The 27,784-nt window shown below is 42.3% G+C and overlaps 1 protein-coding gene across 12 annotated transcripts in view; it reads right to left on the reverse strand.

Moving 5' to 3' along the window:
• SRGAP2 (SLIT-ROBO Rho GTPase activating protein 2) overlaps positions 1 to 27,784 on the reverse strand; it is a 254,501-nt gene that overhangs the window by 152,826 nt on the left and 73,891 nt on the right. For all 12 annotated transcript variants that reach the window (XM_003822926.6, XM_008976531.5, XM_063599687.1 and 9 more), the window contains one exon: positions 2,090 to 2,282. In XM_003822926.6, the coding sequence (XP_003822974.1) occupies positions 2,090 to 2,282 (193 nt within the window). The remainder of the gene's footprint in view (positions 1 to 2,089; positions 2,283 to 27,784) is intronic.

The raw sequence follows: 27,784 nt of genomic DNA on the forward strand, positions 1-27,784 counted from the left end.
GTGCTGAATGCCCTAAGAGAAGAACAAATAAAATGCTGTAAGAATTCAGAAGATGGAGAACTTTCTTCCTTCTGGGAGAATCAGGAAAGTTTCCTGGAACAGGGAGCACCTGAGATGGGTCTTAAGACATGGGCATGGCTTAGACATGCAAAGATGGAAAGACTGACCACATAACCTCAAATAACAGGATGCCAGTGACCCACTGGAGTGAATGTTCTGTTTGGCTCGGGTATAGTGGAACAGAAACAAGAAATAAGGTTGGAAACCTGTTTGAGGCTTTCCAGATGTAGAGGGGCTTAAAGACCAAGCCAAAAAGCGTGCACCTTTGTGAATGGAACAGCATTTCCCAAATGTCAATGTGCACACAAATCACATGCTATGTTGTGGGATCTTGTTATAGTAGGACTGGAGTAGGACCTGAGATACTGCATTTCTAACAGTACAGATGATGCTGACACTGAGAAACTACAATTTGATATCAAAAACATAGATGGGCTGGGTGTGGTGGCTCACACCTGTAATTCCAGCACTTTGGAAGGATGAGGTGGGAGGATCACTTAAGGCCAGGAGTTTGAGACCAAACTGGGCAACATAGCGAAACCCTGTCTCTACAAAAATTAAAATAAAATAAAAATAGCTGGGTATGATGGTGCACACCTGCAGTCCCAGCTACTCAGGAGGTAGGCTGAGGCAGGAGGATCACTAGAGCCCAAGAGTTTGAGGCTGCAGGGAGCCAAGATCACGCTATTGTACTTCAGCCTGGGTGACAGAGCAAGACCTTATCTCTAAAAATAATAATAATCATAATAAAAAGAACATAGACAATGGAGAGACATTGAAAGTTTTGCAGAAAGTAATTCTCTGATCGCCAGTGTGTTCCAGGAAGATTAACTCCGATCACAATGGAGCAGGCAGATTGCAATGGAGAGAAACTGTAGACCAAGCTTGTCCAACCTACGGCCTGTGGGCTGCATGGGGGCCAGGATGGCTTTGAATGCAGCCCAACGGAAATTTGTAAACTTTCTTAAAATATTATGAGGTTTTTTTGCAATTTTTTAAAAGCTCATCAGCTATTGTATTAGCATATTTTATGGGTGGCCCAAGACAATTCTTCTTCCAATGTGGCCCAGGGAGACCAAAAGATTGGACACCCCTGCTGTGGACTGTGATCCTCAATGCTGGCTGTTCATTAGAATCACCTGGGAAGCTTTTACACCACCCTGTTACCCAGGCCTCACTCCCAGAGATTCTCATTTAATTGGTCTGGAGTGGGGCCCAGATTTCTGTATTTTTTTTAAAGTTCGCCAGGGAATTCTAATATGCAGCCAGGGTTGAAAATCTCTGCTATAGAAGATATAGTAAATACTGCAATCATTCAGGCAAAAAAGATGATGATCTAAACTAGGGCAATGGCACTGGGAACCAAGTGAATGGGCCAGCTGTATAAAATAAACTAAATGTAGAAGAAATAGACCTTAGCAGCTACCTAGACAGGGATTTAGATATAATGGCCTCAACATCATTTATTTCTTCTAATTAAAGACAGTTTGGTGAAATGGTTAAAAATATAGACCCTGGAGCCAGACTGCCTGGGTTTGAATTCCAGCTCTACTATTTACTAGGGGTGTGTGAGTGTGAGTGTGTATGTGTGTGTGTGTGTGTGTGTGTGAGAGAGAGAGAGAGAGAGAGACAGAGATTAAGATAGACCCTGAGTTAAGCCCCTTAACCTTTTTATGCCTCAGTTTCCTCATCTATAAATTGGGGATAATAACAATAACCATCATATGGAGTTGTTGGGATTAAGCAAACTAACATATATGTAAAGCCCTTAGTAGCATGCCTGGCAACAGAGCTATAAACAAGTTTGCTGTTGTTATTATTAGCATGGTTCATCATCTACTCTCATCTCTACGAAATGTTGAATTGCACATAAGACTGATCTGGAAAACGAGAAGTCCTTGAGGGCTTTCAACCAATCTGAAGCCAGGGGCTCCTGAATTCAGCTGGATCTAAGTGGCATACCCTGCCCCCCTCCACCCTGGACCCCATATTCCAAGGTCTCAGAGAGTAATAGCCACAGAGCCCCTACTTGAATTGCTGGTCCTTGGTGCTGCGTGTCTTGGCCAGGAAGCGTTCTGCCAGCTTCTCCAGGTTGCGGGAGTAGTCCATCTCAATCTCTGCCTTCTTTCGGAAGAAGTCCTGGAGGTCCTGCAACAGTTGCACCCGAAGCTCACACTGCTGGTCCAGGCATTTCATCTGCTCTGTGAGCTGAGCACGGATCTCTACAACAAAAACAAGAGAAGACAGTCAGAAAGACAGCCCTAAATAAACCACCATGCATGCCAATATTCACCCACCTTCCACTTACTTATTCCCCGTGCCCTGGGAAATTGAAAGCCCTGAACAAAAAAGCCTAAAGTCTAAACTGGCCATAGGATGTCAGGCACCTCCAAAAATGCCAACCCTTTTTACACCATTAAAGAACATTGTGAACCAGGAATCTGCTGAATCACTTATGAGAAGCTGCTTATTAAAAATAATAACATTCCTATCTACCATTTATATTACTATGTTTCTAGTGGCACAGAGCCAGAATCTGGGTTGTCTTCTGGCAGAGGGCCCAAATGAATTATCACCCCAACCATCCTATGAGGCAGGTACTACCTCATCCCCATTTTAAAAATGAGAAAACAGAGTCTTGAAGAAGTCAAACTTTTAAGTGGTGAAGCTGGGATTCAAACCCCAAGAGACTGACTTTAGAGACCATGCTCCTACTTTTTGCATTTTTCCCCATCATTTCAAAATGTTGTTTACCATCCTCATGAAGTAGGATGAAGGTCAGGATATTTTAATGGAGATAGAAAGAAAATCTCCCAAGGTCAAATGGTAGCAATCAAAACAAAACAAGCACAAGAACTTCTGGGCAGGCAAACCATTCACTGTCAATCAGATTTCACAGTTTTCAATATCACAGAATGAAAATCATTTTTTAAGAAGACTTGGAAAGAGATTTTTTTCACTAACAAATATCACTCATATCTGTGTTGCTTAATCTTCATAGATGCTGTAGTGCCTCTATAGTGTCACAGCTAGAAATACTTCTGGTTAAGCTCTAGCATGCAGATTTCTGGCTGGTCAGGGTCCTTGTATGGAGCTAGCAAACACTCTCTCTGGAACTGCTGCAAAGGCAGCTATAGATGCGAACAGATCTGCCTCAAATGCAGCACTGCATTTGTTACTGACAAGAGACCTGGCACTCACAGGAAGCAGTATGCCAAAGCCAGACTGATTTTCAGCTCAGAGAAGGCTTGCAGTGTGTATCCTGCTGAAGTTATGTCCCAATCCCCATCTGAGTCAGAATGGAGCCATTTCTTTCATCTTTTCCCTCTGCAAGCCTGCTCAGCTCCAAATGCATTAGGATGTGACAGTGACTCCAATCCCACAGAAAAGGAGCACCTATATTATGCCTTTCCTTATGTGTGCCCCAAATTCATTCTCAAATAGTACAGTTGCAACAATGCTTTCTGTCTATGCTATGTAATGCATCATTAGGGGGAGAGGGGGTCTAGAGTTTTCACGTGAGCTGCAGATAAATCAGAGGCAAATCAGGATCAGAACTATGATGCTGAAATGTTCTTGAAGCAATGAGGATGGGTAAATGGTGCGTTTAGCTTTGCCTTAAAGTAGTCGAGGCTCCACAATCTGTCCCCATCTACATTTTTGTTTCTGTTTTTACAAATATCAGTATGTCCTTTGCAGATGATCTCAGGTGATCTGTAAGCGCAATTCTCACCCTCTTCATCCTCATCTCTCTCCCTGTCAACCACCAATGCCAACCAGCCCTGCAGTAACCTCACCTGAACTGAAACTGAGCTCCGGAGGATTGTTTCAAGCAGACAGAAGGCTGTGCAGAAAAGCTGCCTACCTCATCACTCATCAAAGCTCTCTTGTTCTGTGTTTTACGGAGTCTGATTACAAGGGTATTGGGGGTAAAGATCTGCAGAGGTTATGTCAGGCATCTGGTTCTTGCCAGGGATTTCTGGGTCTCTTAAAGGGAACAGCCCTTGTTGAGACTATTCCTGTAGGCATCTGTCCCCCTTCAATATATTGGTGAAAAGCTGATAGTAATAGCCATTGGGTGGGCAGACTGTACATTCAGAGGGCATTCAGAATGCTTACTAATATTACTTAAATTCCATCCATTCAGTAAGAACCAAGTGCCAGGCGCGGTGGCTCACGCCTGTAATCCCAGCACTTTGGGAGGCCGAGGCGGGCGGATCACAAGGTCAGGAGATCGAGACCATCCTGGCTAACATGGTGAAACCCTGTCTCTACTAAAAATACAAAAAAAATTAGCCAGGCATGGTGGCAGGTGCCTGTGGTCCCAGCTACTGGGGAGGCTGAGGCGGAAGAATGGCGTGAACCCGGGAGGCGGAGCTTGCACTGAGCAGAGATCGCACCACTGCACTCCAGCCTGGGCGACAGAGCGAGACTCCGTCTCAAACAAACAAACAAACAAACAAAAAAAGAACCAAGGCCTTTTTAGGGTGGAAAGGCTTTCCAGGTACTGAATCAGTAACAGATGTACAGGGGATATGGATGGGCAGTAAGGCTGTCAGGTCCCTCTGAGTCCCCTGTAATGCACTTAAGAATTTACCTCAGTAATCTCACTCACCAGGGGAATAGAAAGGAACAGTTAGTTGGATGACACCCACCGTCTGCCAAAAAAAGAGAGGACAAGGCAAAGACCCATGAAGTTCCAGAAGTAGGCCACTCCAGAGTTAGCCTGTCCAAGGAACAAGTACTTAATAGGAGGCCTCTGAGATATGTGATTTAATATAAGAAACCCCCAAGCACATCCAGCCAGCAAGGAATTCCAGCCTGATTTTGCAGGTGCCTCAATGAGGGCAGCAGAGTATATGCTGCATCACAGGTACTCCCTCTGGAACCCTGAAGGGAAGGGAGCATGTGTTTATTGAATACATTTTATAGGCCTTTCTATGTATCATCTCATTTAATTCTCACAGGCAGTCTGTAAGGTATCCACAATTATCCTGATTACACTAAGGAGAAAACTGAAGTAAGACTCTTTAAGTAATTTACCAAAGGGTCAACAATTATGCAACAGGAGCTGGAGCTAAATTAAGGTTTGTCTGACTTGTCAAAGAGGTTAATAGTAGGTCAGAGAAACAAAAACAAGAGAAATAGAACACCAGTTTGGAGTCTCTGAAAGTATCTCTGTGTAAATCACAGTGACCATGACTCTTAACTCCTGGAACATCGCCTTTTCCACTTTCCAGCTGAGGGTTGATTCAGGCCCCTAAGACAAGTTTGGACTTGCCCACCGACTCACCAGCTAGCTCTGTTTCAATCTGTCCACAACCACACTGGATCCCTTCCCCACTTCCTAGATCTACTCTACAGGACAGCTTAGGGGGAAGTGCTTTTCTTGTCCTGTGAGTACACCCTGAGGTCTACCAGGAAGCCCAGAGGACAGAGACAGTGAGAAAGCAATATCCCCACCCCTGATCCAGGAAAAAAAAGAGGCTCTGTTAATAGATACCACCTGCTAGTGTGGTTTATTTGTGATATGACACCATGAGCATCTCCCCTCCCTCACAACTGGCCAAAAAGAAGAAGAGGAAGAGGAAGAAGAAGGAGGAAAAGGAAGGAAGAACAGGAGGTAGAGAAGGAGAAGGAAAAGGAGGAGAAAGAGAAAGAAGAAAGAGAATGAAGAAGGAAGAAGGAAAAAGAAGAAAGGAAGCAGAAAGAAGAAGATGCCTCCCTTGTTACCATCTTCAAAGCATCCATACAGGCATTAAGGGAAATTCTAACTACTCTCACTCTTAGGCGTACAGCTCCAAGACAGAACAGTTGCTCTATCCAGGGCAAAATGTGCTGCCTTAGGCGCTGCTGCTGCTGCTGCTCCTACAAAGACAAACAATGGTCCCCAAGAAGGCAGCTATGCTGGCCCCAGTCCCCGTTCATGCACACAAGGGGCAGGAAACAATGGGCCACTGAATACCAGCACTCCTGGGCCATGTGCCCAGGCTGAAGGCCCCTCTGAACCCTGGCCTATCAACAAACAAAAGGGCAGAAAGAAGAAAGAGGCAATTTAAAAACATAGAGGAACTCCTCACAGTTCCCTCATGTGCTTAGGCGATCATGCATGTGCACATCATGTGTACACACTCAAAGACTCACACCACTCATACCACTTACACCATGCTTCACGATACCAACTCAAGAAGGCTTTACACATCTGGTTTACAGTTGGATGAGAATTCTTGGGAGCTATGGAGATGGTGGGGTCCTTGCCAGTTCCTTCCCTAGAAATACATGGAAAGAAGTCAAGCTCTCACTTTCTAGAAGCAGCTGTATCTTAGGGGTACAAAAGAATTCCCTGGCTATTCACAAAGCCAAAGTACTAAGGTCGCCATGAGTCACCTGGAGTGATATATACATCCAAACAGCCTCCCCTGAGCGCCCAGTAGAGCCCATTTATTCAGCAAATCTTACTGAGCCTTTCCTGTATGGAGGCACTGTGCTAGGTGATGGTGACAAAGGAGGAAAAGACAGGTCTAAGCCCTGTCTAAAGAGGCATGGCTTGACAAAGAAGAGAAAGGACAAGAGAACACAAAAAGTCTTATTGTTTCTGCTTTAAATATTCTTTATTATAACAAAGCTGTGGTAATAAGCCCCAACCTGAAGATCTAAGATTTAAAAATCATCAATAGCGGAAAGAAATCACATAACAGGGCTAAGAAAAATCCAATGTCCTCTAACATTTTTTCTTATTATGTTTTTTTAAAAATGACACTTGAATAAAAATTGCAGCTTCCCTTGCAAGAGGAACCCAATTTTTTTAAAAGGTTCCTGAGAATCAGAGTTGACCTCTGGTTGATATTTCATGCAGAGATTCAAGACAAATTTAAACCTCCCTGTTTTGAAATTAAGATAGTGATGATTGTTGCTCAACCTTGTGAATATGTTTAAAAAATTGAATTGTACACTTTAAAAGAGTGAATTTTACAGTATGTGAATTATATCTCACTGAAAAAAACAGATTAAAAAATTTAACCCCACCACATAGCATATTCTGTTGAGCACCATCTGCCAGTGAAGGGGAAAATAACCCAACAAACAGGAGCCAAAAGGAGGAACGGATTCTTGGTTTCCATTTCCCTGTGTGTATGAATTAAACACATTCTGCATTGACTATTCCTAAAGCAAATCTTGGAAGCTGCCCCTCTGGGCCATAGGCTTGGCCATGACATTGAACTCCACTGGCAGATCACCATTTCCAAAGGATGTCAGATAAAGACCTGCCAGGGAGTGTTTTTATATGTGAATTCAAATCCAGCATCACCAGACACACCCATGAAGCTTCCCCTGGGAAATGCTGCCTCCTTGCCCATGCTTGGCCACAGCTGAGACACTAACTATACTCGTCCTAGTATTTAGAAAGAGGCTTATTTCCTTTTTAGAAAGATGCTGAAGGGTCTCAATAAGCATGCAACTGGAAGAAAAACCAGCCCTAATAGGATACTGATCATTTAACAAAAACAGGCAGGGCCCTGCCACGCTGACAATCATGTAGACTCCAAATTACAACACCTGCCAATGCAGATGACACAGTCCTCTGAAAACTGCCCTCACTTCAGAGAACATCCAGGGAATTCACCAGTCAGCAGAGTACAGGGGGAGAGGGAGTGGGGGTGTTCAGCCTATTGCTTTCAATCCAGAGATCCCTTTCTTTCCTCCTTTCAAAATTCATCTTCTTCTTCAGGAATTTTCTCTGATTAAGTCATGAATACCACATTTCTAAGGAGAAAATGGGGGAGGAAGGGCAGGCCAGGAGACAGATGTAATCTTTCAGGAGAGTCACACAGGCATGTCCTTCCTTTCTCCTTGATGTGCCAGCACCCAGGGGGCAGGAGCTGCATCTCCCACAGGCTCTGTTGCCAGCACGTGGAGCAGATCAGCCCGCGCTCCCCATTGGGAACCTGGTCTGACTGCCAGTCTTTTTCCACCCAATCTGCCTCACCTGCTTTTAGCCCCTTCACAAACACATGATGTCACCTCAGCCATCTCAGGAATATTAATTCCCAGTACCTTTCCAGAGAATGTTACATAAGAATACAATTGAGGCTTTCAGGCTCTACCCTCCATATCTCTTACCAAGACTTCTTATCACAACAGTAATCAGCCCCTCTCAAAACTGTTCCTCAGGAAACAAAATACCAGAATGCCCTGCCAAGTCTTGCTCTCTACTCTGCTAGTTTGCCTTTCTATGAACTTAGTAAAGGGAAGACTCAAAAATCCTTGCTGGACAGATGTGAGAACCAAAGCTCAGAGCAGCAAAGGGGATTGACCAAGATCACACAGCTATTTAGTTGCAGATCCAAGACTGAAATCCAAGTCGCTGAGTTCCCAATGTCCTTTCCTACTTTTACTTACTCTCATTGCAAACATCTATTTGAGTGCCTTCCGGGTGCTCTGGGAATACAGACAAAAAGTTCTTCCTCAAAGTTAGCACGGTAGTGGAGAAGAAAGAAGAAAAAAATGGTAACAAACAAGGTTAAATAATAATATAAACAAATGAGTATGCGCACAGAGCAGAGAGAGAGACACAGCACCACCCTCAATGTGTTATATGTGCTATAACACATCCTCAGTGACTGACATTACTTACCTATGAGTAGTCAGTTTCCAAGAAAAGGCCATCAAGATACTTTCAGTAAACTAGGAAACAGCAAATATTCTTCCTCAAAGAGTGTGACTGATAGTCTTTTTCTGCATTACTTTACTCTATTAAGTAAGGCACAAAACAGGCCAGGCACAGTGGCTCACCCCTGTAATCCCGGGACTTTGGGAGGCCGAGGTGGGCCGATTACTAGAGCTCAGGAGTTCCAGACGAGCCTGGGCAACATGGCAAAATCCCAGCTCTACAAAAATTTTTTTTAAGTTAGCTGGGGGTGGTGGTGCATGCCTTTAGTCCCAGCTACTTGGGAGGCTGAGGTGGGAGGCTTGCTTGAGCCCAGGAGGTCAAGGCCACAGTGAGCCGTGATTGTGCCACTATACTCCAGCCTGGGTGACAGAGCAACACCCTGTCTCAAAAAAATAAATACATAAGGCACAACCAACCAACAAATAGCTATTATGTTTCTGAAATAATTGTTTTTCATTCCTTATATCCATGTTTTCCCCACTCTCGGTCCACATGCTTTCAGTAAAACTGATCCCACCCCTGCCCTCTCCAAAGATAGTGTGCTTTCTCAAATCCAGGCCTTGGCTGGGAGATGGAAGACCTGGGGACAAAGAGAGTGTGACACTGCCACTGCCATCTTGCTACCGTGAGTGGAAAGCCCATTTGAGAATGGAGTTGGCCCAGAGAAGCAGAGCTGAGAGATGGGGAGAAGGAAACATGAGTATCTGAATGAAGTCACGATGAGAAGCCAGCCCTATCCCTGGACCTTTCAGTGACACAAGTCAATTCATTCAATTTTCGCTTAAAACACTTTGCCTAGGCCAGGCACGGTGGCTCACACCTGTAATCCTAGCACTTTGGGAGGCCCAGATGGGAGGACTGCTTGAAGCTGGAAGTCTGAGACCAGCCTGGTCAACATAGCAAGACCTCATCTCAAAAAAATAAAATAAATAAAATAAAATATATATAAAAAAGAAACAAACAAAAAAACCACTTTGCCTTGGATTTTTGGTCCCTTGCAAAGGGGCTGTAATGGATAAAGTGAGGATTTCTGAAGTATGAAGATCCCTGTTCTCAAGAAATTACAATCTAATTGTGAAGACCTGATCCAAATATACATTTCAAAATTTCACATAACAATTCATATTACATAATTGCACAAGATATATAATTATATAGTACAGAAATTATGTTATTGTATACTATAAGGACATGAAATTAAGAATAAATACTACAATGAAAGTGTTGAAAGCTCAGGAAGATCAGTGGGGAATCCCATTACTATAGTCAGGCTTCTGGAGGTAGTCTAAACTTCTTGAAAAGAAGAAATTTGGTCGAGCACAGTGGCTCACACCTGTAATCCCAGCACTTTGTGAGGCCGAGGCAGGCAGATCACGAGGTCAGGAGTTTGAGACTAGCCTGGCCAACATGGTAAAACCCCATCACTACTAAAGATACAAAAAATTAGCCAGGCATGGTGGCACACACCTGTAATCCTAGCTACTTGGGAGGGTGAGGCAGGAGAATCGCTTGAACCCAGGAGGCAGAGGTTACAGTGAGCTGAGATCACACCATTGCACTCCAGCCTGGGCGACAGGGAGAGACTCCATCTCAAAAAATAAAAATAAAAAAAAAGAATAAATTTGTCTGTTCAGTTGACTAATGTACTGGTGGGACCCAGAACAACACCTAGCATTATAGTAGGCCTCCAAGTTTGTGGAGGGAAGGCAGGAGAGGAGAAAGAGAGAGAGAAAGGGAAGGAAACAGAAATCTGAAGTAGTATTCTGAGGAAGAGTAGGATTTCAGTAAATGAAGGGTGAGGAGAGGATATTCCAGAGTAAGAGAAAACGTACACCAAGAGATAGGAATGTTTGAGCGTGGCCTCTCTGTGGGGTAGGGAGGAGGATGTCCTTACTGGAACAAAAGGTGGCACTGAGGCTTGGTCAAAGATAAAGGTGCAAGGGGAGGAATAGCTCCAAAGGCCAATAGAGTAGTTTGGATCTCAAGCAGCCAGAAATGGAGCTGGTAAAAGTTTGTGTCATGATGAATGTAATAAATGGAGTTGAAGCAAGATCACAGTGAAGGAAGTCTGCTGGATGGAGTCCTATGCTGTCTAAATGAAGAAATGGAGTGAACATTAATGAGCAATACAAGCTGAATGGTAGAGAGGTCAAAATGAGTAGGAGAATTCCACGAGTGGAAAATCCCTGCACATACCGACACCAATCATTAGCAATAACACGTACTTTAGAGCCCATGACTCTATAGTATGATTCCAAACCATCCTTCCCTTCACAGTAGTCAGCAAACTGGAGCCATAAGAGACATCCTTGGGTTCAAAGGTAAGACAGTAATCTTGGTGGGAGGAAGGGGGTAGTGGGGGCAGTTGTGACTGGAACTCTGGCCTCCCTGGCTTTCCTTTTGACTGTAGTTTTCTCTGATGGACTTTAAACATGGCCATCTTCAAAATTGTCTGCCCTGTGCGGTAGATTATTCCAAAGCTATGAAAGAAAGAAACACTCCTCCCCTTACATTAACTCCACACTACCTAAAAACAATGCATGCACCTTTGGTAACAAAGAGAAACCAGCTAGTGGGAAAGAGAAGAAGAAAAATGGCCCTACAAGTTTCCAAAAGACGTTCAGTCATCCATTAACTTTCCAGCCCCAAGTGAATGCACAGAAGGCAATCTCATAAAGCCAATGAGAGGGATATTTCAATATCATCGTGACTACTCTGGCAGGCTGCCTTAGTTCTTTCAAGTGACTCAAAAGCAAGTTAAAGACAAAAGGATCCCAAATGAAAAAGCTGCCACATCAAATGCCAAAGTAGTAATTTTAGCTCCTAGGTCTTGCCTGAGATGTTTAAGAAACAGAATTCTCAAGGTCCAAAATTTAGAATTAACTTGTACCACAAACTAAAGATGCAGGATGTGAAGACCAGCAGCTCCTCTGGGAAATGTCACCTAGTCTGATGCTCCTGATTCATTGCTAGTGACAAGCTGCAAGTCAGTTCCCAAGGACCACGATAATCAACCAACAAACCCAGCAAATATTTATATAACACCAACTCTGTGGGAAGATCTGGGTGATGAATCATTGGAACACACATGAAAATGTAAGATATTTACACAAGAAAATGTAAGACAGTCTCTTACTCTCAAGGAGCTTACAATTGAATTGGAGAAAAGGAGGACTAAATGCAAAAATATTTAAGAGTATAAGACTGGCATCCTAAGTGCCAAAATAATGGTCCCAGACTACATTAAGAGAGGAAGAAATCAGTAAAATCTAGCATGGACCTCTTGAGACCTTGGGTAGGGGGGGATTTAAACAGAAGCGAGTGGGATGACAGATGAAGGGTTGTAGTTAGCAAAGCAAAGTCAAAGAGGCTAAAATGGGCAGATGAAGCTCAGGAGGCTGTGAGAAGCCTTGTGACTTGAAGGTTCACACAGAAGAGTATGAAGAGAAGGGGTAAATAAGCAGGCCAGGGCCAGCAGAGAGGGTCCTGCATGCCTGATGAGCAGAACAGATACAAACACAGTTCTAAAGGGCTCTGTAAACTCTGGACAAAGCAAAATGAGAGTCTTGAAAAGCAGGACAGCCCAAGAAGAGTCAAAGCTCAAGGAGAGTCAAAATCCAAGAAATTTCCTACCAAACAATTCCTGAAAAGACCAAATGTCAGTTCAAACATGTCCACTCTCTTAGAGGACAAAGGCACACTGTATATGCTCAAGGCTCCAACACAATCGAGTTGAAAACAAACCAGATCAATATTAAAATCCAGACCCTACGTTCCTGTAGAGCTAGCTCTGGAGAGTTTACTTCATTTTGTGCAGGACCCAGCTTAGCATAAGTACTGGCACATTGTTTCAAGTTTAGTTCAACAAGCAGGGACCAAGTACCTATTCGTTACCAGTGAGAAGGACAAACAAAAATGATTAAAGAAGACCAAGAAGTTCAGTTGGCCCGTGAAATGCCTACGAAGCATCCTACTGGAAAAGGCAGTTGTATTCTCCTTCTGTTCTCAGGAGAGGTCAAGTCTAGAAATAGACACTTGGGAGCCATCAGCAAATATTATAGATGGCAGTTAGGAAGTTAACCAGCAAAGTGAATGCAGCTGTCCATAGACAGCATGTAGAATTAAAAAGATGTAGGCTTAGGATATCCCCATTTAGGTGGAAAGCAAAGCAAGGAGAGATAGGAAAGTAGATTAAGAATGAAGAGAGATGTACAAAAGTGTCAATAACTATGGAGTATTTAAATAAGACAGCAAGGCAAAGAGCTCATTAACCTTGGCAATGAGAAGTCTATCATTATTGAGGGCCTGCTCTGCCAGATTCAGTTTATGCATCACCCCAGATGAACACAACTACCTTGCTGCTGGCTGAAACAGTCTGCCCAGTTCCTGTTGCAATGGCTGTTCCTGGGCCTTCATATGTTGTTGATGCACCAGCCTGACAGTGCATTGCCTTCTACCCCTGCTGCGTGACTCTCAGTCCCACCCAGGCTTTCTCTCCTGCTACTGAAGCATGAGACTTGGAGTGACCTATTCAATCAGCAGTCATTTCAACAACAAGTACAGAGAAGTGGAGGCTCCAAGAATCAAACTTTGACCTACAGGAGATAGAAATTGACGAATGAAATATTTTCCCTCCTTGCCCCAGTGGACTGTTCAGAGATGCAGTAGCTTCACATAGTTACGTGAAGATGTCCCACAAGACCAAGCAATCATCCTCTCATGAAGCTATAGTCAACTTATAAGCAATCTCTTGTTTTGTTCTCCCTCCTTCCCTTTCTCCCCATTCCTGCTTCCCTGGGATGACTCTTGCAAATGAAGTGTACGCTTTTGCCTCTCCCTCTAATTTATATTTTCAAGGACTCTAGACTAAGACACCTACCTTGTGACAGGTACTGTTCTGGATGTTGGGTAGACAGTCCCGTCCTTGACAAAACTTATTCCAATGAAAGAATCTGCCCAGCAGATCCTTCAGAATAGATAACCATTTATTTTTCAACAACTCAATATACATGTTAAGTGACTGGTTGGTTATAAGAACTGATTTAGTTGACCATAGTTTATTTTTTATGGAAAGGTAAACTGTCCCCACAAAAGTTATAGGCAGACACATCTTATATATTTACTAGTAATCACATATCCCATTTATTAAGTGCTTATCATGTGCCAAGTGGGCTCCTATTGAGTCACTATTCAAGTATAAAGGTATCTCACTTAATCCTCAAAACACCCCAGGGAGATTAGTTCACAGCAAAGCTGAGTGATTAAGAGGATAGACCGCATTCAGAAAAACTTGGATTTTAATTGTAGTTCTGCCACCTGGTACCTGTGTCTCCCTGAACAAGACACTTAATCTCTCTAAGTCGTTTTCATTATCTACAAAATGGAGTTTGTAATAGCAGCCACTCCACTGGATTGTTATGAAGAATAAAAGAGATGGAGAATATAAAGTGCTTGCTACATGCCTGATGCCTAGTAAGCCTCCATTAAAAGGCAACCACGATTCCTCCCATTTCACAACGAGGGACCACTGAGGTTCAGAGAGATCAGTTAACTGCCTAAGCTCACTCAGATAGTAACAGATCACAACAGGATTTGAACCTAGATGTGTTTAATTCTTAAAATCAGTGCTCTTAACCACTCTCCCCCATCCATTTGTTTCTAATGCTGAGATACGGCCTCATGTGGTTGTCTGTCATAGTGGAATCTTTTAGTGCTAGGCTGGCAATGTTGATTGGTTAACAAAAAGAATCCCCGAATTCCTTCACCTTCACCAAATTAAGAATCCTCATTCTCGCTGTCTTAACTCTGAATGTTTAGGTGTATGTGTTGGGAAAGAGGGGGAACCACCTTTTTACCATTTCTTCTTGAAGGCAATAGCAGGAAAAAGTCCATGCCATCATCTAGAGATGCTATCAACTGGAGAGGCCGCAGAGAAAAGTCTGACCCTGGAACCGGACTGCCTGGGCTCAAAATGCCAGCTCCACCACCTACTAGCTATGTGTGACCTTGGGCAAATTACTTATCTCTCTATGCAAGAATGTCCCTATTCTGTAAAATTTTGTTAATAACAGTATCTACCTCACAGAGTTTTTATGAGTTAATATTTGTAAAGTTATTAGAATAATTCCTGGTACATTATATTGCAAGCACTACATACATTTCTTCTTTTTTTTTTTTTTTTGAGATGGAGTCTCGCTCTGTTGCCCAGGCTGGAGTGCAATAGAGCAATCTCAGCCCACTGCAACCTCTGCCTCCCAGCCTTAAGCAATTCTCTTGCCTCAGCCTTCCAAGTAGCTGGGATTACAGGCACCTGCCACCACGCCGGGCCAATTTTTTTGTATAGAGACAAAGTTTCACCATGTTGGTCAGGCTGGTCTCGAACTCCTGACCTCTGGTGATCCACCTGCCTTGGCCTCCCAAAGTGCTGGGATTATAGGCATGAGCCACCGTGCCCGACTTATATACATTTCTGATAATACATAAAATCTATCCCATAGGTTCTTTGATCCTTTAACTTTTCGATAAAGAAGGTACAGAAAGTGACAGGAATTGAACAAAACTAGTGGCTTCAAACTTTGGCAATCCAACACACATGCACACACACATACACACACAACTGAGAAGTGTCATGAAACAACATTTATCCTTAGTCATGAACTCTGATATTTTCTATATCTTTTTAAATGCTGGTTGTGGCTCACTAATTTGCTTTCATGATTTAGTAAAAGGTCTCAACCCGCAGTTTGAAAAGCTGTGGAGTAAACCACATGGCCACCAAAGGCAGAACTAGAACAGTCTTCAAACCACTCAGCTCCTTCTTCATGGGTTATTATTAAATCAGAAAGGGCCTAAGTTTCACTTCTTGCTGTAAAAGAAACTGTACATTCCGTATCCTCCTCCTTTGCCCTCCACAGTTCACGTGAGCACTAGAAATTCAGAGAACACCCAGGAACCAGTGGGCACTTCCTATGTATGCAACTCATGTTACTGTTGCCCAATCTAAGGTGCTGCCATTCAACATCAGGGAGAGTCCTGTGGCCTGTTCTCTTAGTTTCGTCTTCCTTATTTTGAGGACCAGCAACCGTCATCATTCACTGTACCTTTGGAGCAAAGAAGTTGCTGATCTAAACACCACAAGGCAATGTTGTTATATATTTAGTAAAAAGATTATAAACAGACTAGATGAAACCTATTAGTGGTTAAGTTTAAAAAAACAAAACAAAACACCAAAAAAAAAAACAGTCCAGCTGGGCGCGGTGGCTCACGCCTATAATCCCAGCACTTTGGGAGGCCAAGGCAGGCGGACCACGAGGTCAGGAGATCGAGACCATCCTGGCTAACACAGTGAAACCCCGTCTCTAATAAAAAAAAAATACAAAAAAAGTAGCTGGGCGTGGTGGCGGGCGCCTGTAGTCCCAGCTACTCAGGAGGCTGAGGCAGGAGAATGGCGTGAACCTGGGAGGCGGAGCTTGCAGTGAGCTGAGATGGCACCACTGCACTCCAGCCTGGGCGACAGAGCGAGACTCCGTCTCAAAAAAAAAAAAACCTCCTTATCTCTTAAATATTGAAATATTCAAAGATAAATTATATCTGCTATTGTTTCAAAGTAATGGAGGAGAGTGGGAATGGATGAGGGATACAGATAAAACAAAATTGGCCCTGAGCTGATGATTATCAAAGTAGCATGATGGGTACATGAGAATCCATAACACTAGTCTCTCTACTGTATACATTTGAAATTTTTTATAATAAAAAGTTTTTAAATATCTAATTAATGGTGTGTAAAAAAAAGGCTTAAGAGACTCACAATAAATGCAGAGGAAGACGATAAATAAAACAGAAAAAAATATCCAGAGAACTAAATCTGTGAATAGAAAAGGCCCATAATATATCATGAAATGAACACAGAAAAATCAACAGAGACTTATAATGTTTAAATTTTTGCCCTTCAAGGATAAAGAAAGAGTTATTTAAGAATCAATGGATTGCTAACAAAATACAGCAGAAACCCAGATTGGTCTCAGACTTCTCCATAGCAATATTCAAGGCCTGAAGATAATGTAGCCATGTCTTAAAAAATTCTGATAGAGAGCAACTGTGATCCAAGAATATTAGGAGAAGCTGAGTCATCACTCAAGTGTAAAAAAGGTTCAGACATCTCTCTTCCTCTGCAACTTGAAAGATCTCAGCCTATGTAGCACCCACGAACTCGTCTTGAGAAACAGAAATCTTGCACCCAGTAGATCAATCAAAACAAAAACCACAGGAACAGGAAAGCCATGATCAAAGAACAAGTGGCTACATATGGCACCAAGACCAAAAAATGGGAGCATGCAAGTTGGAATGTAAATGTTAGAAAATTGCCAAGGCAAAAAAAGAAACAACAAAAAAAAGATAAGCTATAAAAATTGAGAGATAGGAAGAGTAGTGCAAGGAAGTTTAAAAACACGAATTACCTAATTCTTCCAGACAATCATCTGAAGTGAAGATATAACTAAAAATGTCTTTAAAAATATTAATAGTGACTTTAGCCTCCTAACGGTTTTCATAATCTTTTTTTAACCTTAGAGAAAACTTTTAGGAACTATTATCTTTGGTAGAGAAAAATTAAGTACAGCAGCTCTTTCACTTTCATTTCAGTTTTCTTTTCTTCTGTTAAATTCAAGTAAAAAGAAATGCAGTTATTTTTATTTTTATAGTACATATGGTATGCCATTCTTATAAAATTATTTCACCCTCACCAGCCACCCTTCTGTTTATGTATACCAAATGTTAACACTGGAAGAGAAAGTCCATATGCACCATTACCAAATCCAGAGCCTTCCCCTCCTACCTGCCTGCCCTGTCTCAGCCTCTAACCTAGGTTTATCTTTCTACCTGCAAACCAGAACCCACCCCTTCTTGCTTACTCAAGCCCTTTCCTCCTAAAATTATACACTCTTATTTTCCGTATCATCATTTTCCATCTCTACTGGCCCATTACCAGCAGCAGTCAAACACACTGTATTTTCTCCCATCTTATTAAACAAACAAACGCATATTTTCCTTGATCTCTTCCCTTCTCCCAACCCACCTACCTTTTCATCGTGGCTTCTCTTTACATTAAGACTCAAAATGGTGTCCATACTCCCTGCCTCCACCTTCTTTCTTCCCTTTTTCTCTTAAGGCCACTGTAACCAGGCTCTTGCTTCTACCACTCTTGTGGTGGGTGGTAATGACCTGCACATGGCTAAATATTGCCAACTCTTGAGACTCCACCACCACCATCACTGGCCTGAGAACACCACACTCTCTTGATATGCTACAGACACACATTCTGTCTCCTTTGTTGGGCCCTCTCCTTTTCCAACATCTAAATGCTGAAATGCCCCATGCATGATTCAGTCATAGGACCTGTTTTCTATCTCTCCTTGCTTCCTATCAGATCCCATTCCATTCTATGTCTGGTGATTCCCAAATCTGTATCTACAGTCTAGATCTCTCAGTCAACTCCAGCCTCCAACTGACTTACCATTTCCTCATAGCCATCTAACAGGTACCTAGAACTTAACATGCCCGAACCTGAACTCTTGACACCCCATCCTGACCCGACCCCAGCACGTTCCCTACCCCAGTAACGGTACCACCATTCACCTGCCAGGCCACAAATCTTCAGAGTTATTATTGACTCTTCTCTTACAAATTCCCAATCCAATTCATGAGCAAATCCTATCAGCTCTACCTTCAAAATGAGTCTAGAATTCTACCCTTCCTATCCCTTCCACCTTTTGAACAGTGCAACTCAGCCTCATTTTGTTCTGAATTGCTGTGGTAGCTCCTAACTGGTCTTGCTGCCTCCTCCCTTGCTTCCCTGCAGTCTACTCTCCACACTGCAGCCCTGCTCATCATCTTTCAATGGCTTCCCAGTGGAGAAAAGCTAACGGCTTTCCAAAACCTTATATGGCCCAGTTCACCCTTACTCACTGGCCCCCAGCTACACTGGCCTCTCTGGTCATAGAACATGGCAAGCAAACACCCACCTCAGGGCCTTTGCATATGCTTCCCTTCGCTGGAAGCACACTTCCCCACAGTCACGTGGTTAGCTCTCTCACTTCATTGAGCTCTCTGCTCACAGCAGCCTTTGTGACCACTCCATCTGAAAGTGCCCCGACACTCTCTATGCTCTTACCTCATTTTAATTTTTCTTCATGCCATTTGTAAATCTATTTAGGTGTTTATCATTTTCTCCTCCCACTAGAGTGTAAGTTCCATGATGGTAGGGACTTCACTTTGTTCCCTGCTGATCCCCGATGCCACAGTGCCTCACATAGAGTAAGCACTCAATAAAGGCACATTGAATGAATGAATCAAGAGCTGTTTTTGGGTGATGGGATTTGGAACAATTTATTGCTGGCTTCTTTTTACTTTTCAGTTTTGCTTGAATTTTTTATAACGAGTATTTACTTTTTTAAAAAAATAAGCAAGAGTTATTCCTTTAAAAATTAAAAAAGGAAACCCATCAAAAATCAAAGGAGAGATGCATTATCTAGTCACCTCTGCTATATTTTGACAAGTGTTTTTCCTTCATTATTTATGATAGCTACAAAAGGATTCACAATGTAATGCCCACGGGGAATTTTTCATAATTAATGAAACCTCTTTAGAATGAAACCTTTACTGGAACAAAAGTTTTAATTGCCCAGGGCTGACCACGGAGTATTAAGACAAAGCTCCTGAGTAAGAATAAAAATTTGCAAGGTTTTCCTAAATTTTACTCCCCACTATAATAGTTTTTTCAATATTGCTACCATAATCCAGATGCCAGAATCCAGGATCTGTTGGCATCCTGAAACCCAAAAAGTGTGATGGGCCAGGTGTGGTGGCTCACACCTGTAATCCCAGTACTTTGGGAGGCTGAGGCAGGCAGATCACTTGAGGCCAGGAGTTCAAGACCAGCCTGGCCAACATGGCAGAACCCCATCTCTACTAAAAATACAAAAAGTAGCCAGGGATGGTGGTGCACCTGTAAGCCCAGCTACTCAGGAAGCCAAGCCATGAGAACCACTTGAGCCCACAAGGCAAAGATTGCACTGAGCCGAGATCACACCGCTGCACTCCAACCTGGGTGACAGAGCAACACTCTGTCTCCAAAAAAAAGTGTGATGATCTTTCGTAATGTTTAAATACAAAATAAGAATATCCCTTTCAAATAAGCTGACACTTTTTGAACATGTAATAACCAGGTTCACAGAATCACAGAGGCCAGTGAGAAGAAGATTTAAAAGTACCCGTGTGAGCCCCAGTGACACATGCACCACCAGGAAAGTTTCCTGTCCCTGTCCTTCCAACTAATCCACAGCAACACAATGTCAGCAAGTGGCACAATCTGCCTCCCCTGCCTCCAGGCAGCCATGGGGAAGGTGGAGAGCAAAAGGACCATTCCCTGTGTCACTGATAAGTGAGGCTCAATGTGAAATACAAGGCATGAGAGGCGCCCAAAGGTAGGCAACAAGCTCAGTATCTCCCCTGTATCTTTCTGTCTCAGGTATAATCTGCATCTTCTGCTCTTTTCGTGATAAGAAAAGGAACAGCAACAGCATGTCTACTATGCAAATGTGGACTACTAATCTGGCATCATGGAACTTAACGTAGAAGTTTATGCAACCCTGAGCAAGTTTCAAAACCTGGTCTCCTAACACGTATGTCTAAGTTTTCTAAGGCTCCTGACCAAGCAATAGACTGTGAACACCCCAGAAGTTCAAGCAAGTCTTCCAGGGTCTTCACACTGCTAACCGCAATCATGGCAACTCCTTCGTTTCCTTTTTTAAAAAATCAACAACCTTATTGTTTTCCCAATTATCCCTTTATAATTGGGCAGTTTAGAGCCTCAGATATATCAAGTGAGTATGCACAACGATTAGGGGTGATGAGCTAATAAACATCATTATCTAGGCCGTGGTGGTTTTGCAACCACCACTTAGGCCAAGATGGTATGAGCATTCTACAGTTTTTCACTGCTCTTATTCTTTGTCATATATCATAAAATGTACAGTCATAGTGGACTGTGGATTAAAAACAAGAAGTTGGCTGGGCATGGTGGCTCAAGCCTATAATCCCAGCACTTTGGGAGGCCAAAGCGGGAGGACCACTTGAAGTCAGGAGTTCCAGACCAGCCTGGCCAACATGGCGAAACCCCATCTCTACAAAACAATACAAAAATTAGCCAGGTGTGGTGTAGGCACCTGTAATTCCAGCTACTTGGGAGTCTGAGGCATGACAATCGCTTGAACCCAGGACGCAAAGGTTGCAGTGAGCAGAGATTGCACCATTGTATCCAGCCTGGGCGACAGAGTGAGACTCCATCTCAAAAAAAACAACAACAACAAACGAACAAACAAAAAAACCAACAACAAGAAGTCTAAGACATTGATAAAACCCAACTGTCAACTAGAAGCATAAAAAACAGTACCAAGCCATCCAATTCACATCTAGATGATTTTCACCAGATCACTAGGTTACATTTACCTGATTAAATCTTTAATATTTCAAAATCCAATATTAAAGACATAAGATATAGAAATAACCATATCCAAATTGGCTTTGTAACTGTTAGAGGAAAGGCATTCCATAGCTACAAGGTGTTACTCCCTTGTAGATATGCAGTTGAAACTCTCTGTGGAAACCGCTACCATGTAGAAACAAAACTTAAAAATTACATGTAAGAAGCAGTCATTCTAGAGTGTGAAATGCAAAAATTCCAAACATTAGGTCAAGAATGCAGGTTTCTCTTATTTTTAAAAAATGTGTTAGCAAGTAATTAAATTTCCAACTATATTTTTAATGTATATTTGGTCTCAAACTAAGCACTATATTTTATTATAAATTTTAAACAAATCACACGCTTACATAATTCATTTAAATAAATTAAATAGTGTATATCACCTATTAAATGAGAAAACATCTTTATATAAAATGGACGCTATTAAATTTTAAAGTGTATATTAAAATAAGCTGTATAATAATTTAATAATGTTGATGTAAAAGAAAATATTTTACATAAATTTGCTTTATAATAGTCTATAAAAGTAATGACATTATTTTTTAAATTCCTGAGGGGGTTCACAAAATTATATTACTCTGAAAGAAGTTCATTTTTTTTTTTTTGGAGACAGAGTCTCACTTGGTTGCCCGGGCTGGAGTACAGTGGCATGATCTCGGCTCACTGCGGCCTCTGCCTCCTGGGTTCAAGCGACTCTAGTGAGCCTCAGCCTCCCGAGTAGCTGGAATTACAATGGTGTGCCACCATGCCCGGCTAATTTTTGTATTTTTAGTAGAGATGGGGTTACACCATGTTGGCCAGGTTGGTCTTGAACTCCTGGTCTCAAGTGATCCACCCGCCTCAGCCTCCCAAAGTGCTGGATTATGGGCGTGAGCCACCATGCCCTGCCCAAGTTCATAAATTTTTAAATGTTGGGAAATACCAGTCTAATATAAAAGTCTTTTTAATCAGACTCCAGTAATTTAAACCAGCTTCTTGGGCCTGCCTTCCAAAGGAATCTAGTCTACCAGAGAAGACAGACTACCATAAGAAGTAATTGCAATGTAAAAAGCCCATTATCGGGGAAAAAGACAATGCTGTAGGAGTATACAGAAATTGGTCTAGGGCTCAGCAAGGGGCTCGCAGAGGAGCTAGACTTAAAGGATTGGAATTACCTATGGGAAGAAGGCAGGAAAAGTACTCCAGCCAACAGCATGTTCAAAGGCCCAGAGGCAACAGAAAAGAAGCTGCATGCAAGGAACCGAAATAATCGAAGAAATTCAGGGTAACTGAAGCATAGAATTTAAATGAGAAGAGGAAAAAAAGATGAGACTGTTGAAAGAAGCAGGGGTCAAGCTCTGGTGAGTATTGCAAATAGTCTGAAGAAGTATGGAATTGTTCCTAAGAGCAATGGGAAGCTATTAATGTGAACACAGAGTGGGAATTAGATAAGCAAAGTACAATGTTTTTAATGACATAAGTGTTCCCCTCCAACAGAGAGCCAAAGTAGAAGGGAAATGTGAGACTTTTCATTTTCAGAGGGCTCGAGTGTTCTAAGAATCTTCTAATAATGACTCCCTCAAGCTGAATCTTCCAAATAAAGCAAGATGCAAATACTCCCCCTCAAAATGCTGATAGCCTGGTGATCCAAAGGCTAGCAAGAAAATGACCACATGCCCTGACCTTGCAAGTAGATCAGTCTCATCGTTTAGATATTACAGACAGCCCCAGAATCACTGTGTGAGTCAGAAGATTTGGGCCTCTGAGTTTCACTTTCCTCATCCTAGAAACTGTGGTAAGAATTTATCCCCTGCCTACCCACCTCACACCATTTAAAGGCCACTTTTCAACCACATGCCTCAATAACATAAGTGGAAAAGATTCTACCAACTGCATTGACTCAATCCACCAGAAAAAGACAACAAGAAGCAAGAAAATGCTTCATAACGTACAGTATGTCTAAAGTTATCAAGCTGCCTGATCATTTCACACCTCTGAAAAAACATCCTACTGTTCAAACCCATAGATGGGCATATTCAGAATTTGCTTGAGGCAGGAACAAAATTCAGAGCCAAGTCAGCTAGCAGTAAGAAACACTGAACTAAATAAAAGAACCAAATGAGAGACATTAAAACTTAGCATTTGATTCAATCTGGTTCCAGGCTTAGGTTGGATGCAGCTGACAAAAGTGAATCAGCCTGGAGCTGGTGAACTCAGGTTCTGGACCCTGAACACACTACATGACTTGCTTTGATAGAACTTCTGTAGAATTTGTCATGATTTTATATGTCTCAAAAAGTTATTAGTAATTTTAAAAATCAATGAGAATGTAAAAGCAAAGTGTTACAGGTTCCAACAAAGAAAAGCACTCAAGTTTTTTTTTTTTTTTGAGACGGAGTCTCACTCTGTCGCCCAGGCTGGAGTGCAGTGGTGCGATCTCTGCTCACCGCAAGCACCGCCTCCCGGGTTCAAGTTTTGTTTGTTTGTTTGTTTGTTTGTTTTTTGAGACAGAGTCTTGCTTTGTCACCCAGGCTAGAGTGCAGTGGTGTGATCTCAGCTGGCTGCAACCTCCACCTCCTGGGCTCAAGCGATTCCCATGCCTCAGCCTCTGGAGTAGCTAGGAATATAACTATTTTAGTAGAGACAGGATTTCGCTATGTTGGCCAGGCTGGTCTCAAACTCCTGACCTCAAGCGATCTGCCCAACTCAGCCTCCCAAAGTGCTGAGATTACAGGCATGAGCCACCGCACCCAGTCTCAAATTCTTATTACTATGTTTGCCAGCATTTTTTAAAGATATGATTTCAAAAAATGGTTTTAAATTATTTTACAGGTCTCCAGGTTCCCTGGGCAGGTGTGTATTATGTCAACTTGATTTAAAAATTTTTTTGACATTACAATACTTTTAGAGGAAAAGACACAAAATAACACAATAGCTTGACTGGATGAACCTGATTCCCTTGGAAATTTCATTTTCCTTTTCAACAAAGTAGTCTTCCCCAAATTTTAGAAAAAAAAACCCGTATCCCAGTTCTTTATTATTAAATGGCACATTTCTCAGAATAAAAGGCTGAAAGCATAGTTCCTCTAATTCATAAACTGGAGCATTTTACACTGTATTATGACACTCAGTACAATAATTAGCAATTTACATCTGTCTTCCCTGCCAGGTTAGGAGCACCGTTAAGTCCAAGACCATGTCTTATTCATTGTTATATCCCAGTACCTAGCGCAGAGCTGGCATAAATGTTGAACTAAAATAAATGGAAATGAGTTGTGCTTTCCCTGTCTTTAACAATGAATCTTTGGCGGATTCCAACAAAGCCTCAGAGTTAACTATGTGCAGATCCTGGGTCAGCTAAGGCTCACAGTAAAGATTTCTGCCTAATTGCCTCTATCTCCACTCTTCCTTCCCCTTCCCTCTCCACCTCCAGAGGGGAGTTCCCGCTGGAAATTGCACAATTCTTTGTGCAGAGAGAAACAACAAGCTTAGTTCCTGTTGACCTGAAGAGCATAATGTTCGGGTAACAAACTCAATTGGGATTATTTTTCTAACTAAAACTGTCATTTGATGTCTTCTTTTATCTCACCAAGATACAACCTTCTGAGCCACTCATCTTCTATCCTCATCAGTTCCATAATAAGCAAATACAACTTTGGGACAGTCTGAGACAGCGTTTTCTGAATTTTTTCTGACCACAGCCCATAATGAGCAATACATGCTATAATGTGATCCAGTATGTGAACACATGCACACTCACCCAAAAAAGTCTGACACAACAATATTTACCCTTTTTGCATCCAATTCACTTTACAATTTTTCATTATTTTTCTATCCTATTCCATTTACATTTTGAAGAAAGCTGGTGAGTAGTCAGCTAAAATGGCTCCATAACCTACTCTGCAAAGGAGTTGCAATCTGCACTTGGAAAAACACTGGTCTATGGACAGGGCTCTGGTCAGTGTTCTCAATAACAGTTTGGAGACTTTAAGCAGTAACACGACAGCTTTCAAAAACAAAACAAGGGCTGGGCGCAATGGTACGTTCCTGTAATCCCAGCTATTCAGGAGGCTGACGGGAGAATTGCTTGAGCCTTGGAGCTGGAGACCAGCTGGGGCAACATAGTGAAACCTTGTCTTAAGAGGAAAAAAAAAATACAAAATCAGGTACACAAAATGAAATTCTCATCCAAAATAAACCATTCTATATCCTTCCTTGAAAAACCACACCAACGCTGGACTTTGTAGCACAAAGACTTGTAAGGAGGTCGGGGCTAGACTAGATCCAGATATGCCTAATATTCAACTAGGCCAAAAGAACTGCCCCCTCGCCCGCCAATGAAATGAAATGCCTCCAAAGTGATCCTCTGGCTATGTACATCCTCTAGCATGCAGGTGGGTAATAAACAGAGTGGAGACAACCAGCCGATTTCTTCCTGGACTTTCTGAGTTTCAAAGTGCTTTCACTTCTATTATTTCATTTAATGAGATGCTGTCAGAAAGTTCATTTCCAGAACTGGAAAGTATTAGGTGGTAGAGAAAAGCATTTCAGGGCCGAGCACGGTGGCTTATGCCTGTAATCCCAGCGCTTTTGGGAAGCTGAGGCAGGAGCATCACTTGAGTCCAGGGGTTCGAGACCAGCCTGGGCAAAATAAGGAGACCTTGTCTCTACAAAAAAAAAAAAATAGCCAGGTGTGGTGGTGCATGTCTGTGGTCCCAGCTACTCGGGAGGCTGAGGTGGGAGGACTGCCTGAGCCCAGGAGGTCAAGGCTGCAGTAAGCCATGATCACACCACTGCACTCCAGCCTGGTGACCGAGAGACCCTGCCAAAAAAAAGAAAAAAAAGAAAAAAGTGTTTCAAAATGCTGTCTGGGGTAAGAGGGTTAACAGTGGGAAAACATGTTCAGAAATTAACTAAAATAATGTCAAATATGCCAAAAATCGTAAGTATTTGAGATTCTTGAAGCAGACGAAGGGAAAGGTTGGGTTGAGAGTAAGCTATATAAGTATTCCTGTTCTGTATGCCAGAGAATGGGGGGTGGGGGCGCATGGAATCTCATCAATTTACCAAGTCCCAAAAAGAGTAGGTTCCAGGTCTCTAGTAAGGCTTCGATGCCAGGTTTTGTATATTCTCCCTTATAATCAACTTTCCCCTCAATTCTTAGAAAGATCTTATGGAGTTCAGAAGACGATAAAGATGGAAAGTTGTAAGTCCTGAGAGATATAATTAATGTAGCTATAGATATTTACAGCATAAAAGCCAACAGCCTAACATGGTATGATGTAATCAGGCATCTCCTCCCTTCCTCCTAAAAACCTCTCACCCTCTCCTCTCTGACCTCATCTCCTAGTACTTCCGCCTCATTCCCACCAGAGCACTCTGCTTCAGCCACAGTGGCCTTCTTGCCATTCCTCAAATACACCAAGCACACTTGAGCCTTAGGGCTCCACCTTAAGGCCTTTAAACTGGCTGTTTCCTCTGCCTGAAATGCCCTTCCCCCAATATCCACGCAGCTTACACTCTTACCTCCTTTAAATTTTTGCACAAATGTGACCTATTCCATGAGGCCTCATCTAAAAGCTCCCTACCCCTTATTTTAAAATGCAACCTGGGCCAGGCACAGGTAGCTCACACCTGTAATCCCAGTACTTTAGGAAGCTGAGGTGGGAGGATTGCTTGAAGCCAGGAGTTTGAGACCAGCCTGGGCAACAAAATGAGACCCTGTCTCTAAAAAATAAAAATTAAATATTAAAAAATTAGCCAGGCATAGTGGTATGTGACTGTGGTCCCAAGTACTTCAGGAGGCTGAGGCAGAAGGATCCCTTGAGCCCAGGAGTTGGAGGCTGCAATGAGCTATCATGGTGCCACTGCACTCCAACCTGGGCAAGAGAGAGAGAGACCTTGTCTCTTTAAAAAAAAAAAAAAAAAAAAAAGTAGAAGAAGAAAGAAGAAAAAATTTTAAAAAGCAACTCCCCTCACAACTACCCAGCATTCTTGATGCTCCTTACTGTACTTATTACCTTCTAAATACTAGCAATTTATATATTCATCATGTTTATTGTTTGTCTCCCTCTTCCCCAACTGAAATGTTAACTCACAGAGATCTTTATTGTATTGACTGAAATAAAGCATCTAGAGTAGTGTCTGATACATGATCATCAAAAAATACCTGTTGCACAGATGAGTGAATGAATAAATGAATGAATAACTGTAAAACATATAAGTATATCTTCACCTACTTGGTAGTGGCTAAAAGAAAAAAAGGGTCTTCTACTCTATTTTCTTCTCTTTTTTTTTTTTGAGACAGCCTTACTCTGTCACCCAGGCTGGAGTGCAGTGGCATGATCTTGGCTCAGTGCAAACCCTGACTCCCTGGTTCAAGCAATTCTCATGCCTCAGCTTCCCAAGTAGCTGGGATTACAAGCGTGCGCCACCATGCCGGCTAATTTTTTTAATTTTTTTATTTTTGCATTTTTAGTATTTTTCACCAAGTTGTCCAGGTTGGTCTAGAACTCCTGACCTCAAGTGATCTGTCC

Source organism: Pan paniscus, chromosome 1 (assembly GCF_029289425.2).
Source record: "Pan paniscus chromosome 1, NHGRI_mPanPan1-v2.0_pri, whole genome shotgun sequence".
Classification (NCBI taxonomy): Eukaryota; Metazoa; Chordata; class Mammalia; order Primates; family Hominidae; genus Pan; species Pan paniscus.